Consider the following 15942-nt stretch of genomic DNA (forward strand, 5'->3'; position numbering starts at 1 on the left):
TTTACTGAATAACTATAAGGAAAGAGAATATACAGACACATCGCGTCTCCTTTTAGTTACGGGAATACGAGCTTACTATCTCTCTCATGCGTTTTGTTTTAGAATTATTGAAGAAAGTCGACGCTGTGCTAAACCAACAGCTGATCATGCAATGTTTGAGCTTTCGTGCCGATTGGTCGATAGATTGATAGACATGATCCGTAAATGAAAAGGTTCTTCACCGCACAGTCTCTGGCACTTGACGAACGCACTCCAATGGCAAATAGGCAAAGAAGATTTAGGGGATAGCTCATTGTTCTAAATAATAAAATGCTAAAATTGATAACCTGCCCCACCAACCCGGGGTCATTGGGTTGGCCACCTTGGGTCCATGGCCTCGACTTTCTTTATAGGAGAAGTATCTATTTTACTAGAATTACTTGCCTCTCGCCATTACGTGAAGCCAGTTATAGAAAGTCCAGAAAACCGACTTTCCTGACACAAGGCATTGTTATACACGTCGTTCATTATAACAAGAATACTATCATTATCATTGACTTCATTGTTATCAGCAACATCAATATTTATTGTCCCTCTGATTATTGCCTTTATCATTATCATCGTATCAATACTATTGTGTTATCAATATTAGCATCCTCATCCCCAAAATATGCATTATCCTTATTATAAAATTCTCCATTTAGTATCTGTTTTAAAATGCATTATCAATGTCTTAACAAATAATAGTGCCGTTATTACATCTATTTGCATCTACTCTTATAATCTTAAAAAAAAAACATTGGTTATATTGCTCCCATCTTTGGTATTAAATCAATTTTATTCATAATTGTTAACGTGTGTACCTGCGCTTATTTTTCTTTCTTTTTTTTTTTTTAGATCTTGTCATCACATCTGCTGTCGCCAAAACCGCCAGTCCCAAGTGACGTCACCGCCTCCAGGACTATATAAAGGTCTCCCTCCCTCGGATTGAGCATCACAGCTCCTCCTCATCCTCTGCGACCAACATCAACATGAGAGTAAGTTGTTCTCCATTTGTCGTTTCGATTATTGTAACGCCTCTATCCTTTTATGATACTTTTTGTACATTTTTTCTTTTTTATCTTACCTACCGAGCAAGATTTTCTAAAAGGGTCTAGAACTTGTTAACTGACTAGTTTTCTTTCCCCTTGTTGGATCGACCGTTCGTCTCAGTTTGATGCACTTTCCTGTAGAAAAAAAAAATATATATATATATATATATATATATAATCGTACTAATCCGCGATAATCTATCGGATTTTCCCTATCAATTCTTGCTTTTACATGTCAATAAACCTGGTGTCTCTTTTATATGCCACTGGAAACAAGATGTAAACACCAGTTGCCTCAGAGCGACGCTTCCTTCGTCCACGCCCACTCGTCCGTCTTTCATGAGCCTGTCTCCCGCAGCTGATCCTCCTGGTGGGCGCCCTCGCGGCTCTGGCCTCCGCCGTCCCCCGTCCCGACTCTCCTCCCGTCTACCACGCTCCTCACCCGACCTACAAGCAGCCGGGAATGCCCTTCGACTTCAGCTACGCCGTCAGGGACACCTACTCGGGCAACGACTACGCCCACGCCCAGACCAGCGACGGTCACGTCACCTCCGGATCCTACAGCGTGGCTCTTCCCGACGGCCGAACCGAGATCGTCGAATTCACCGCCGATCACGACAACGGCTACGTCGCCAACGTCGCCTACGAGGGAGAGGCCTCGCACCCCGCCCCCGCCCCCTACCATCCCCCTCCATCCTACCACGCCCCCGCCCCCTCCTACCCTCCTCCTCCTCCCCACCCACATCAATAAAACCCATCCATCCTCAAAGCACAGACGGCTCTATCAAAAGTTCCTTGCTTACATGTCCAACATCAAAGGAAGAATAGTTTTCATGTTACATCCGCACCATCAAAGCTCACGCCACAAGGTAAACAAACATCTTTAGTATCACGCACCTCATTACCTTCACAATGTCTATTGCAACAACTGTGGACTTTGCGTGACCACAAAATGGTTGTTTTTCCTTCCCTGTACGTCAGCTCGAGGGAGCTGCGATACCTCTAACATTTTGATTTTAGTGTATGTAATTATTGTCATGCAAAATGGATAGGTCTTTTCCTCATGCTATTCTTGTAAATAAAAGAAAGTTGTTAAAGAATGTTTTTTTTTTTTCCAACAAATGTTACGAAATGGTAAATATAAATACTGAAAACAGTGGACCATTTTCAGCATCTTCAAAGCTTTAAACATCTAATTCATTGCTTCCTTAAATATTTTGTAGGTAGCGTGTCTTGCTGTACATAGTCTCATCTAGGGTCGGGTTGGTGAGGTTAGAAAGTTGCTTCTCGACTGTCCTGGAGTTTCCTGCGTGCATTATGTGAAGAAATTATTGAGATAGAGCATTTGTTTTGCAAAGTCCTTGGTATGCTTTAAACAACTCAAAACGGGATATGGGTCCACAGTTAGAGGCGAATGAGGTCTTTCTCCTCAGATCTGGACAACAACCAAGATGCAAAGCTTTAGGAATCAGCTAGAATATGCCCAGAATACGTGCTTACGGCCATGACATCAAAGTAACCCAAAGTTTATGACTAAAAGACAGATGATAATGATAATGATATTAATAATTTAGGGCTTGCTGTGACAGGCTCATGACCAATCAAATCGTGGCTTGTCCGTTTATTGTCTTTCTAAACTACACCCTGTGTGTGAAGAATGGCCGGGGTTACCATCCACTGCCGGGGCGGGGAACTGAACTTAGGTCAGCAAGACTGTCAGGCGAGAACGTTACCGTGGCACCAAACGGCACACGGCTGACCGGCCTGGTAGTAGGAGTCCTGAGTCGTTTTGAGTATCTGGAGATGACGGTACCAGGACACCTTTCTCCAAGGCCTTGATATGGTGTTTACTCCTCTATGGGAGTGAAACTGGAACTCCTACCTGTACCAAAGGATGGCGAGAATTTTATCGTATTGCGGCGAGTCGTAACTGCTTTTAGCAACTTTTGATAGAGGATTTTTGGAGATGAAGAAAGCAACAAACTAACAACAAAATCTAAATATAGCAGTTGAGATTATAATGATGGTAACAGTAATGTACATGAAAGAATAAAAAAAAGGTTAAATATATAAATAATGATAACAATGACAATAATCAAAAGGATAATGACAACAATGATAATGATAGTAATAATGATAATAGGAATAAAAATGAGAATGAAGGTTATGAGGATAATAATGATAATGGTAAAAATCATCAGTAGTATTAGTATCTGTATTATTATAATAATGATAACAATAATAACTAGAAGCCCTCAGAAAGTACAAACCTCCGTCAAGGCAATAGGGTCACTGATAAAAAAAAAAAAAAAAAAAAAAAAGATATATATATACATATATGTATATATATATATATATATATATATATATATATATATATATATATATATATATTCACACGAAGAATTACTTTAAAATCACCTCTTTCTCAAGCACACTGGTGGCGTCCGTGCTTCCCTATTCCTCAGTGCCAATGAATCCTTTAAAAAACTTCCTGGATCCGAATCATGATCCTGATGCAATTCAATAATTGTTCATAACTTTTTGAGTTGTCTTGCGCAGCATCCCGATCACGATCTGGATTACCACCAACATTTAATGGCATGTAATTTGTGCTAAGAGACGCCTAAAAAAATAATGAATAGAATAAGTAATAAATAAATAAATAAATAGAATAAGTAATAAATAAATAAATAAATAAAATAAGTAATAAATAAATAAATAAAATAAGTAATAAATAAATAAATAAAATAAGTAATAAATAAATAAATAAAATAAGTAATAAATAAATAAATAAAATAAGTAATAAATAAATAAATAAAATAAGTAATAAATATATAAATGAATAAATAAAATAAGTAATAAATAAATAAATGAATAAATAAAATAAGTGATAAATAAATAAATAAATAGAATAAGTGATAAATATATAAATAAATAAAATAAGTTATAAATAAATAAATTAATTTTAAATATCTGTTCATAACTTTTTGAGCTATCCTTCTAACCAAATAACCAACTAACCAACGCAACAAAAAACATAACTTCCTTGGCGGAGGTAATACTAAAAAATAATGCTAATGTTGATGTCATTATTACTATTATCATTATCGTCGGTATAATTATCATTTTATTTTCATTTAAAAGTATACGCAGCACAAATTTGTAGTGGACATTAAGATCAGGTTAAAGGCAAAAGATATCATCGCAGTTTCATTTTACTTATAAAAACAAAATATATAAGTGTATAAGGTCAAATGGCGGTGTTCCTTCTTTTCTTTTTTTGACACTAATGTCCAACAATTAACAGTTTATAGAAGTACGATGGCATATACGATTGAATACGATGCTGTAGCCCAAGATCACACTCGAACTAGTATTGGATCCTCTTCCAGCGTCAAACTCATTTGAATTTGATGTACAGATACTATACATCGGTCCTTTGTCTAGAGAGGAAGAGGGGATCGAATCTTCTTTGAGTACATGGGCGGATCTGCAATGGATGTTGATACAGGTGTTAGAAGTGCGTTCAAAATGTATGTTGAAAAATGTGGTCTTACGGAGGAGGAACTAGTGGCTGGACGGTGAAGTGATGAAGGATGGCAGGCACTTTGGCTTGCCCCGTGATGTTTGTGTGCCTTTTAATGGCGTTACTTAAATTGCAGTATGTCTCTCCTCTGGTCTCCTTTGGTGCTAAAGGAAGATCCACTTCGGTGAGTCAGAGATGGGTGGGTTTTACTGATGTGGGTGGGGAGGGGGAGGAGGGTAGGAGGGGGCGGGGGCGTGGTAGGATGGAGGGGGATGGTAGGGGGCGGGGGCGGGGTACGAGGCCTCTCCCTCGTAGGCGACGTTGGCGACGTAGCCGTTGTCGTGATCGGCGGTGAATTCGACGATCTCGGTTCGGCCGTCGGGAAGAGCCACGCTGTAGGATCCGGAGGTGATGTGACCGTCGCTGGTCTGGGCGTGGGCGTAGTCGTTGCCCGAGTAGGGGTCCCTGACGGCGTAGCTGAAGTCGAAGGGCATTCCTGGCTGCTTGTAGGTCGGGTGAGGAGCGTGGTAGACGGGAGGATGGTCGGGACGGGGGACGGCGGAGGCCAGAGCCGCGAGGGCGGCCAGGAGGACGAGCTGCAGAAGAGAACAGGGAATTCCAAGATCAAATTCACACACACGAAGACCAGGAACTCGTACGAAAGCAGGGATATCCCGAATAAGTTAATTTCAAATTCTAGAAATCCCCATAAAGCCTAAAGAAAACTCATGGAACTAACAACAAAAATTAATCTTGAAGGAGCAAGTGTGATGAATTAATCTTGTCCCGCTATACCAGTGACAGTCTTTTTTAGTTTGTTAATGACAGACTAAAATACATTTCAGAGGCAAAATATTGCGTAGGAGAATATGAAGCAATGGAACTAAAGAAGGGATAAAGAGGAATGGTGAGGAGGGGGGAGGCAGATGTAGATGGATGTAGAGAATAAATGAGAGAAAGAGAAAAGGGGGATGGACGGAGAGAGAAAAATATTCAGTAGCTCGAAAACCCAAGAGAACTATTTTATGGAAAGCTACTCACTTTTGCAGACATGTTGGTTGTAGAAGAACTGAGTGAGCTGTGATGCTCGGCTGGAGGAAGCCCCTTTTATACTCACCATGGAAGCTGTGACGTCACTGTTACGAACACTGGATACTGTGAAGGCATATGACATATGACAGTGACGTGAAAGTAGTTGTAAAGTAAGGTGACGATTCGTAAAGACCGAACAACACACAAGTTATGATGTTGAAGACCGTAAAATTAACATCCATAGAATAAGAAATAATTCCTTAATTTAATTATAGAAATGGTAATTGCGATATCGATCACGATTAATGCGATAATGATAATTATTGTGCTGGTAATGATAGTAACAGTAATATCAATAATACTGAATAACAGTTGGGGAGAACAAGTGAGAGAGGGAGAGGGGGGGAGAGAGGAGAGAGTGTGTGTGTGAGAGAGAGAATGAGAGACTGACAGACATACACAGCCAGACAATAGAGACAGACAGACAGACATATGAGAGAGATAGAGAAAGCCAGAGAAAGAGATAGAAAGAGAATAGACAGGATAGTAAATAATTGATATATTCTAGTTTCCTTACTCCTTAACATGTTAATCATTTATTTTAACTAATTGCCTCCACACTCGCAAACTAGATATCTGTAATTACCTGCAAATTATTAAAACAAAAGCATATATATGTGTGTGTGTGTGTGTGTGCATCCGGTCCACCCAAATAATGATAATCATAATTATATATATATATATATATATATATATATATATATATATATATATATATATATAAAACATTAATAGAAATATAAAAACTCCCGAAGCAACAACGGTTTTTAAGTTCTACATAATTTCTCTTCAGGGGGCGTGGCGGAGGGGCGGAGCGTGGAAGGAGGGAGAGGGAAAAGGATAGCTGACTCTCCCCCCCCACCCTCACCCCACCCCCATAGACTGTTCTGTCGAGTTAAAGATGTCTATTCATACATCTGCTGATAGATATTTGTCCCTCGTTCTCGACTTGACTAGTGTTGTTATCGTTATTATCATTATTGTCATTATTTGTAATTACAACATACCTTTTCATTGTTATCGTCATCGTTATTATCATTATTGTTGTTTTTACTAATATCATTATCATTATTCTATTGTTATTATAGTTAATCCTTTATCATTATTACTGTCATTGTCATCATTACTATTATCATTTTATCATCAGGAGCATTACTATTATTATTACTATCATTATCATTATCATCATTATTATTACTGTTATTATTATCATTACTAGTACCATTTTCATCATCATTATTATCATCATTATTATTATCATCATCATTTTTATTATCATCATTGTTATTATTCTTATCGTGATAATAATGATAAGGATAATCATTATTATTATCATTATCATCCCTATTATCATCGTCTTCATCATCTTCACTATCATCACCATTGCCACTATCAACCCTGAGACTGTCAAGAAAGAGACCCTGAGGCAGTGTCCGCTAAATGTCTTCATCGTCCTTCTTCGCGTCCCTCATAATCGTCGCGGAGTCAGTAGCAAGAGGGAGAGAGAGAGAGATAGAGATAGAGATGGAGAGAAAGAGAGAGCCATGAGTGGATTTTTAATAGTTCTGGAAATGAGAACGGAGTACGGGTGGGGGGAGATTCAGTGCCTCCGTTTCATAAAAAAAAAGAAACGATCGGCGCAAAAACTATTCATTGCCAGGTCATCTTAGGCTGGTCGCTCGTACAGTCAGCAAGCCAGGATGGAGTCTTCTCTTGTGTCGAAGAAATAACAAGTGAAAAAAATATGGGTTGCTGTCTATATGCAACTGACGCCGAGATAAGACAAGAAGAGATCATGATTTTGTTGATACTTGAGGTGGACGTCCAACTACACTCTAAGATCAGTGGAAAGAGCCTTGTCATAAGAGATGAACAGAAATAACAACAGGCTGAGAAATGTGAATATATATTAGATGTGATTAGAAAATATTCGTTTGGTTCGGTTTTAGTAAAAAGGAAATTTTAATGGATTTACTTTTATTTTCAAGAGTAAAATATAACTGAAACCCTACTTCGTCGACTGCCTCACCCGTGAAAACATGAACAGGACGAGTGAGCGAAGGAGTCGGCGAGCACTGCAAGGGACTTCCCGCTGGAGGCAATGAGGCAAGTCTGTTTGGAAGCACCTTTGCTTGCCTCGTGACTTTTGTGAGAGCTTCGACGTTGGCTTGAGCTTGGAAACTCCTTCCTTTGGCGTTGGATATTTGTTGAGCAAAAAGCTTTTGGCAGAGCCGCCTGTCGCTGAGGATGGACGGGTCTTATACATGTGGGTGGGGTGGGGGAGGAGGGTAGGAGGGGGCGGGGGCGTGGTAGGAAGGAGCGGGGTGGTAGGAGGGGGCGGGGGCGTGGTAGGAAGGAGCGGGGTGGTAGGAGGGGGCGGGGGCGGGGTGCGAGGCCTCTCCCTCGTAGGCGACGTTGGCGACGTAGCCGTTGTCGTGATCGGCGGTGAATTCGACGATCTCGGTTCGGCCGTCGGGAAGAGCCACGCTGTAGGATCCGGAGGTGACGTGACCGTCGCTGGTCTGGGCGTGGGCGTAGTCGTTGCCCGAGTAGGGGTCCCTGACGGCGTAGCTGAAGTCGAAGGGCATTCCTGGCTGCTTGTAGGTCGGGTGAGGAGCGTGGTAGACGGGAGGATGGTCGGGACGGGGGACGGCGGAGGCCAGAGCCGCGAGGGCGCCCACCAGGAGGATCAGCTGCAGGAGGGAGCAGGGAATTCCGAGCTAATATTAAATCACATAAACAACACAAATTTCGACGAGAAAAGCTGACACATCAAAAGGAAAGACTCTTCAATTCTGTTAATAGAATGAAATAACAGAGTAATACCAAAACATTGCTGGAACAAACGACAAATCTTCTGGACTAGTGAGCCATGAGAGAGAGAGAGAGACCTTCGAGACGTATATCCTTCGAGAGCTACTCACTTTCGCACACATGTTGGTCGCAGAAGTGTTGACTGAACTGTGATGCTCGGAAAAGGGAAACAGCCATTTATATACTCACCACCAGGACGGAACCTGTGACGTCACTGTTCTGACTGAACAGTTGATGTTACATGACAGATGACTTTAATGATAACAGGGAGAAAGCTGCTTTAAAATAGTAAGTAAATGATCCAAGTAAAAGTGATGATAACAGCTTAATTCAAAGGTTTACCAAATATAATAATGAATAACAATGAAGAGAAGAAAATACAATAAACATAATGATATAATGGAATTGATATTAAGTAAGGGATATTAAGAAAGAGAAATAGTACAACATAAACAGAAGTTTGTGATGATGACTGCATTACCAATGACAAGTGTCTTAATGGTTGTCATATGGATGAAAATGATAGTCCTGGAAATATCAAAAAATATAATTGATTATGATGAAATAATGATACCGATGGTAATAATGATAAAAACAATAGCAATGAAAACAATCATGAATATACATAGAGCAGTGTTTAGAATAATCACGATAATAGTGATTGTAACAATGATGATCCCAATACCAATGATGATGGTGATGATGTTTATGATAATTATAATGATATTAATACTAACATAACTACTATTATTGTAGACAATGATAATGATCATCATGATAATAATGATAGTAAAGATAATGATAATAATGGTGATTATAATAGTAACGATAATAAAAATAATAGCAATAATGATGACAAGAACAATGATAATATTAATGATAATGGTGATGATAATGATAATAACAATAACAATAATAGTAATAATAACAATGATAATGAGGATGATAACAATAATGATAACAATAATGATGTTAATGATAATGCTAATAATAATGCTAGTGATAATGATAATGATATTAATTATAATGATGATAATAGTAATAATGATAGTAATGATTAAAATAACAATAACAACAATAATTGTGATAATGAAAATAGTGATAGCATTAATGTTAATAGTAGTAGTAGTATTGGTAAACATTTTAATAATGATCATAATGAGAAATAATAATAAGATAATGATAATAATGATGATAGTACCAGTAATGATGCTTACTTTTTCCCTCTTTCTCGGTATATTCTTTTCTTTTCCTTTAATTTTGTCTTTTTTTTTATCTGATCCTTGTCTTTCAATGTTTCGTTTGTCTCTAAGCGATCTGGGTTCTGCTTCATATATTATCGTTCTCTTTACTGTTATTTTCAGTATTCTGATCACCGTTAGCAGTGGTACATGTGATGATAAGCTATGTCATTAGTGATGGTTGTATCAACGGTATTCTCGTTACAATCATTCACTATGTTATCATTATCAATATTATCACAGTATTACCAATATCATTATCACCAATTTCATCTTTAAAATCAATAGCATTTCTTGAATCATGATTTAGGAAGAAACCTGGGAGTTATATCAAATCGGTGCGGATTGCCACACTCATCATCATTATCTTAAAAAGTATTGAAAATAAAAGAAAGAGAGAAAGAGAGGATCGAATCCGGAGGGATAGAGAGAGAAAAAAGAGGATTGAATCCGATGGAGAGAGAGAGTGAGAAAGAGAGGATTGAATCCGATGGAGAGAGAGGGGTGGAGAGAGAGAGAAAGACATAGGATCGAATCCGAAGGAGGAAGAGAGAGGATAAAGAGAGAGGGTGGGGGAGGATGGAATCCAAAAAGGGACAGAGGAATGGAGAGAGGATCGAATCTTAAGGAGGGAGAGAAGGATGGAGAGAGAAAGTGATGGTACACCTACTGGGGAGTCAAGGGTATTTACAAAGTTTTAGACGTGTTATAGACAATAGAAAAAGGGATGTATTACTGGGTGGGAACAAGCACCCCCTTAAGATGCACGAATAACTAATACTCATTCCTTGCGAGGAACGGCCAGAACATCTTATCATACGATCAACAAGCCAGGGTCGAGTCAGAGGCACGGGGTATGAGTAACTGCATGCCATTTCGTGTCGAGGTAATTAGAGAAAATTTAATATGAGTTCTTATCTGCAACTGGCGTAAAGAGTCATGTCGAGAGAAAATATCGATAATAGGGAACAGGAAGGAAGGGAAGAACATGTCTTTGCCGTTGTTTGAAGTGGACGTCCAGCCACACGTAGGGACAGCGGAGAAATCCTTGCCAAAAGATATAAACAAAAATCACAAAAGAAACTCAGGGAGGACGAGAAAGAAGCAGAGGCGTGTGCGGTTAGGTTATACTATAAAAAAGAAAACATTTCATCGATTTGTTTTTATTGTCAAGAGTAAAATATGACTGAAAACCCACTGACGCCGACTGCCTCACCCGTGAAAACATGAACAGGACGAGTGAGCGAAGGAGTCGGCGAGCACTGCAAGGGACTTCCCGCTGGAGGCAATGAGTCGTGATCTGTTAGAAACACCTTTGCTTGCCTCGTGACTTTAGTGAGAGCTTTGACGTTGGCTTGAACTTGGAAACTCCTTCCTTTGGCGTTGGATATTTGTTGGGCAAAAAGCTTTTGGCAAAGCCGCCTGTGCGTTGACGATGGATGGGTCTTATACATGTGGATGGGGTGGGGGAGGAGGGTAGGAGGGGGCGGGGGCGTGGTAGGAAGGAGCGGGGTGGTAGGAGGGAGTGGGGTGGTAGGAGGGGGCGGGGGCGGGGTGCGAGGCCTCTCCCTCGTAGGCGACGTTGGCGACGTATCCATTGTCGTGATCGGCGGTGAATTCGACGATCTCGGTTCGGCCGTCGGGAAGAGCCACGCTGTAGGATCCGGAAGTGACGTGACCGTCGCTGGTCTGGGCGTGGGCGTAGTCGTTGCCCGAGTAGGAGTCCCTGACGGCGTAGCTGAAGTCGAAGGGCATTCCTGGCTGCTTGTAGGTCGGGTGAGGAGCGTGGTAGACGGGAGGAGAGTCGGGACGGGGGACGGCGGAGGCCAGAGCCGCGAGGGCGCCTACCAAGAGGAGCAGCTGCAGGAGAGAACAGGTCATTCCGAGCTAATATTAAATCACATAAACACAAAATTCGACGAGAAAATCTGACGCATCAAAAGGAAAGACTCTTCAATTCTGTCAATAGAATGAAATAGCATAGTAATACCAAAACATTGCTGGAACAAACGACTAAACCTTCTGGACTAGTGAGAGAGAGAGAGAGAGACCTTCGAGACGTATATCCTTCGAGAGCTACTCACTTTCGCACACATGTTGGTCGCAGAAGTGTTGACTGAACTGTGATGCTCGGAAAAGGGAAACAGCCATTTATATACTCACCACCAGGACGGAACCTGTGACGTCACTGTTCTGACTGAACAGTTGATGTTACATGACAGATGACTTTAATGATAACAGGGAGAAAGCTGCTTTAAAATAGTAAGTAAATGATCCAAGTAAAAGTGGTGATAACAGATTAATTCAAAGGTTTACCAAATATACAAATGAATAACAATGAAGAGAAGAAAATACAATAAACATAATGATATAATGGAATTGATATTAAGTAAGGGATATTAAGAAAGAGAAATAGTACAACATAAACAGAAGTTTGTGATGATGACTGCATTACCAATGACAAGTGTCTTAATGGTTGTCATATGGATGAAAATGATAGTCCTGGAAATATCAAAAAATATAATTGATTATGATGAAATAATGATACTGATGGTAATAATGATAAAAACAATAGCAATGAAAACAATCATGAATATAGATAGAGCAGTGTTTAGAATAATCACGATAAGAGTGTGTGTGAGAGAGAAATGAGAGACTGACAGACATACACAGCCAGACAATAGAGACAGACAGACAGACTAATGATGTTTATGATAACTATAATGATATCAATACTAACATAACTACTATTATTGCAGGCAATGATAATGATAATAATCATCATGATAATAATGATAGTAAAGATAATGATGATAATAATGATAGTAAAGATAATGATGATAATGGTGATTATAATAGTAGTAACGATAATAAAAATAATAGCAATAATGATGACAAGAACAATGATAATATTAATGATAATGGTGATGATAATGATAATGATAATAACAATAACAACAATAGTAGTAATAACAATGATAATGAGGATGGTAACAATAATGATGTTAATGATAATGCTAATAATAATGCAAGTGATAATGATAATGATATCAATTATAATGATGATAATAGTAATAATGATAGTAATTAGAAAAATGACAATAACAACAATAATTGTAATAATGAAAATAGTGATAGCATTAATAATAGTAGTAGTAGTAGTATTGGTATACATTTTAATCATGTTCATAATGAGAAATAATAATAAAATAATAATAATGATAATAATAATAATACCAGTAATGATGCTTACTCTTAAGTTCTCCTTAAACTTTTTTTCCCTCTTTCTCGGTATATTCTTTTCTTTTATTTATTTTTTTCTGATCCTTGCCTTTCAAAACGTTTCGTAGGAAAAGAAAGGTGATACTGTTTCTTTCGTTTGTCTCAGCGATCTGGGTTCTGCTTCATATATTATCGTTCTCTTTACTGTTATTTTCAGTATTCTGATCATCGTTAGCAGTGGTACATGTGATAATAAGGTATGTCATTAGTAATGGCAGTATCAACGGTATTCTCGATACAACCATTTACTATGTTATCATCATCAATATCATCACAGTATTACTAATATTATTATCACCAATTTCGTCTTTCAAGTCAATAGAATCTCTTCAATCATGATTTTAGGAAGATACCAGGGAGTTATATCAAGCTGGAGCGGATTGCCATACCCATCATCATTATTTTAAAAAGTATTGAAAATAAAAGAAAGAGAGAAAGAGAGGATCGAATCCGGAGGGAGAGAGAGAAAAAGAGAGGATTGAATCCGATGATCTAATTCGTAGGAGAGAGAGAGGATCGAATCCGAAGGAGATAGAATAGAGAGAGAGGGGGGGGGATCGAATTCAAAAAGGGAGAGAGGGATTGAGAGTGGATCGAATTTAAGAAAGGAAAGGGGGATAGAGAGAGAGAATCGAATCCTAAGGAGGGAGAGAGGGATGGAGAGAGAGAAAGTGATGGTACACTTACTGGGGAATCAAGGGTATTTACAAAGTTTTAGACGCATTGTGGACTTGATAGAAAGAGAAGTTATTACTGGGTTGAGATACACAACTAATACTCATTTCTTGGCAGGAACGGCCAGAACATCTTATCATATGATCAGCAAGCCAAGGTCAAGTCAGAGGCATCAGGTTTGAGTAACTGCATGTCGAGGTAATTAGAGAAAATTTAACATGATAAGTTCTTATCTGCAATCGGCGTAAAGAGAGTCATGTCGAGAATAAATTTCGATAATAGGAAACAGGAAGGAAGGGAAGAATATGTCTTTGTCGATGCTTGAAGTGGAGATCCAGCCACACGTAGGGATAGCGAAAGAATCCTTGTCAGAAGATATAAACGAAAATCACAAAAGAAACTCAGGGAGAGAAAGAAGCAAAGGCGTGTGCGGTTAGGATATACTATGAAAAAGAAAACATTTCATCGATGTGTTTTATTGTCAAGAGTAAAATATAACTGAAAACCCACTGACGCCGACTGCCTCACCCGTGAAAACATGAACAGGACGAGTGAGCGAAGGAGTCGGCGAGCACTGCAAGGGACTTCCCGCTGGAGGCAATGAGGCAAGTCTGTTTGGAAGCACCTTTGCTTGCCTCGTGACTTTTGTGAGAGCTTCGACGTTGGCTTGAGCTTGGAAACTCCTTCCTTTGGCGTTGGATATTTGTTGAGCAAAAAGCTTTTGGCAGAGCCGCCTGTGCACTGAGGATGGATGGGTCTTATACATGTGGGTGGGGTGGGGGAGGAGGGTAGGAGGGGGCGGGGGCGTGGTAGGAAGGAGCGGGGTGGTAGGAAAGGGCGGGGGCGGGGTATGAGGCCTCTCCCTCGTAGGCGACGTTGGCGACGTAGCCGTTGTCGTGATCGGCGGTGAATTCGACGATCTCGGTTCGGCCGTCGGGAAGAGCCACGCTGTAGGATCCGGAGGTGACGTGACCGTCGCTGGTCTGGGCGTGGGCGTAGTCGTTGCCCGAGTAGGGGTCCCTGACGGCGTAGCTGAAGTCGAAGGGCATTCCTGGCTGCTTGTAGGTCGGGTGAGGAGCGTGGAAGACGGGAGGAGAGTCGGGACGGGGGACGGCGGAGGCCAGAGCCGCGAGGGCGCCCACCAAGAGGATCAGCTGCAGGAGGGAACAGGTCATTCCGAGCTAATATTAAATCACATGACGAACATCACAAATTTCGACGAGAAAAGCTGGCACATCAAGAGGAAACTCTTCAATTCTGTTAATAGAATGAATTAGCAGAGTAATACCAGAGAGACCTTCGAGACGTATATCCTTCGAGAGCTACTCACTTTCGCGCACATGTTGGTCGCAGAAGTGTTGACTGAACTGTGATGCTCGGAAAAGGGAAACAGACATTTATATACTCACCACCAGGACGGAACCTGTGACGTCACTGTTCTGACTGAACAGTTGATGTTACAGAACAGATGACTAATGATTACATGGAGAAAGCTGCTTTAAAATAGTAAGTAAATTATTAAAGCAAAAGTGATGATAACGTAATTCAAAGATTTTCTAAATAAACTGATGAATAACAATGAAAAGAACAAAATACAGTAAACATAAAGATATAATTCCATTGATAACATGACAGGGATATTAAGAAAGAGAAATAGTACAAAATAAACAGAAGGTAGCGATACTGATGACTGCATTACCAATGACAAGTTTCATAATGGCTGTCATATAGATGAAAATTATAGTTCTAGAAATAGTGAAAATATATAACTGATGATGCCATGATGATACTGACGGTAATAATGATGAAAACAATAATGAATAGAGATAGAGTAGTGTTTAGAATAGTCATGATAATAGTGATTATGACAATGATAATCCCAATAACGATGATGATGGTGATGATGTTTATAATAATGATAATGATATTGATACTACTAACACTACTATTATTACACATGATGATAATGATATGATAATGATAATCATAGTAAGTATGATAATAATGACAGTAAAGATAATGATGATAATGGTGATTATAATAGTAGTAACGATAATGATAATAGCAATAACGATGACAAGATTAATGATAATATTAATGGTAATGGTGATGATAATAATCATAATAATAACAATAACAATAATAGCAATAATAACAATGATAATGAAAATACTAACAATAAGGATAATAACAATGATAATGATAATGCTAGTGATAATGATGATTATGATAATAATCA

At 39.3% G+C, this 15942-nt stretch overlaps 4 protein-coding genes across 4 annotated transcripts; 1 reads left to right on the plus strand and 3 right to left on the minus strand.

Annotated features, from left to right (window-relative positions):
• The first annotated feature begins 980 nt into the window (after positions 1 to 980).
• On the plus strand, positions 981 to 2154 carry LOC113828486 (cuticle protein 7). Its single transcript, XM_027381466.2, has 2 exons — positions 981 to 1016; positions 1429 to 2154. The coding sequence occupies exons 1-2, from the start codon at positions 1011 to 1013 to the stop codon at positions 1819 to 1821; spliced, it is 399 nt and encodes a 132-aa protein (XP_027237267.2). The 5' UTR covers positions 981 to 1010; the 3' UTR covers positions 1822 to 2154.
• A 2164-nt stretch (positions 2155 to 4318) lies between these two features.
• On the minus strand, positions 4319 to 5667 carry LOC138863303 (cuticle protein 7-like). Its single transcript, XM_070127499.1, has 2 exons — positions 5641 to 5667; positions 4319 to 5195 (listed from the first exon to the last, which is right to left on the minus strand). Exons 1-2 carry the CDS (start codon positions 5650 to 5652, stop codon positions 4806 to 4808), a joined length of 402 nt encoding a protein of 133 aa, XP_069983600.1. The 5' UTR covers positions 5653 to 5667; the 3' UTR covers positions 4319 to 4805.
• A 1984-nt stretch (positions 5668 to 7651) lies between these two features.
• Positions 7652 to 8657, minus strand: LOC113828497 (cuticle protein 7-like). Its single transcript, XM_070127508.1, has 2 exons — positions 8616 to 8657; positions 7652 to 8384 (listed from the first exon to the last, which is right to left on the minus strand). Exons 1-2 carry the CDS (start codon positions 8625 to 8627, stop codon positions 7950 to 7952), a joined length of 447 nt encoding a protein of 148 aa, XP_069983609.1. The 5' UTR covers positions 8628 to 8657; the 3' UTR covers positions 7652 to 7949.
• Positions 8658 to 14182: 5525 nt separating this feature from the next.
• On the minus strand, positions 14183 to 14878 carry LOC138865696 (cuticle protein 7-like). The gene has a single exon (XM_070136923.1). It carries the CDS (start codon positions 14876 to 14878, stop codon positions 14462 to 14464), a length of 417 nt encoding a protein of 138 aa, XP_069993024.1. The 3' UTR covers positions 14183 to 14461.
• Positions 14879 to 15942: the final 1064 nt, after the last annotated feature.

Source organism: Penaeus vannamei, chromosome 2 (genome assembly GCF_042767895.1).
Source record: "Penaeus vannamei isolate JL-2024 chromosome 2, ASM4276789v1, whole genome shotgun sequence".
In the NCBI taxonomy this organism is placed as follows: domain Eukaryota; kingdom Metazoa; phylum Arthropoda; class Malacostraca; order Decapoda; family Penaeidae; genus Penaeus; species Penaeus vannamei.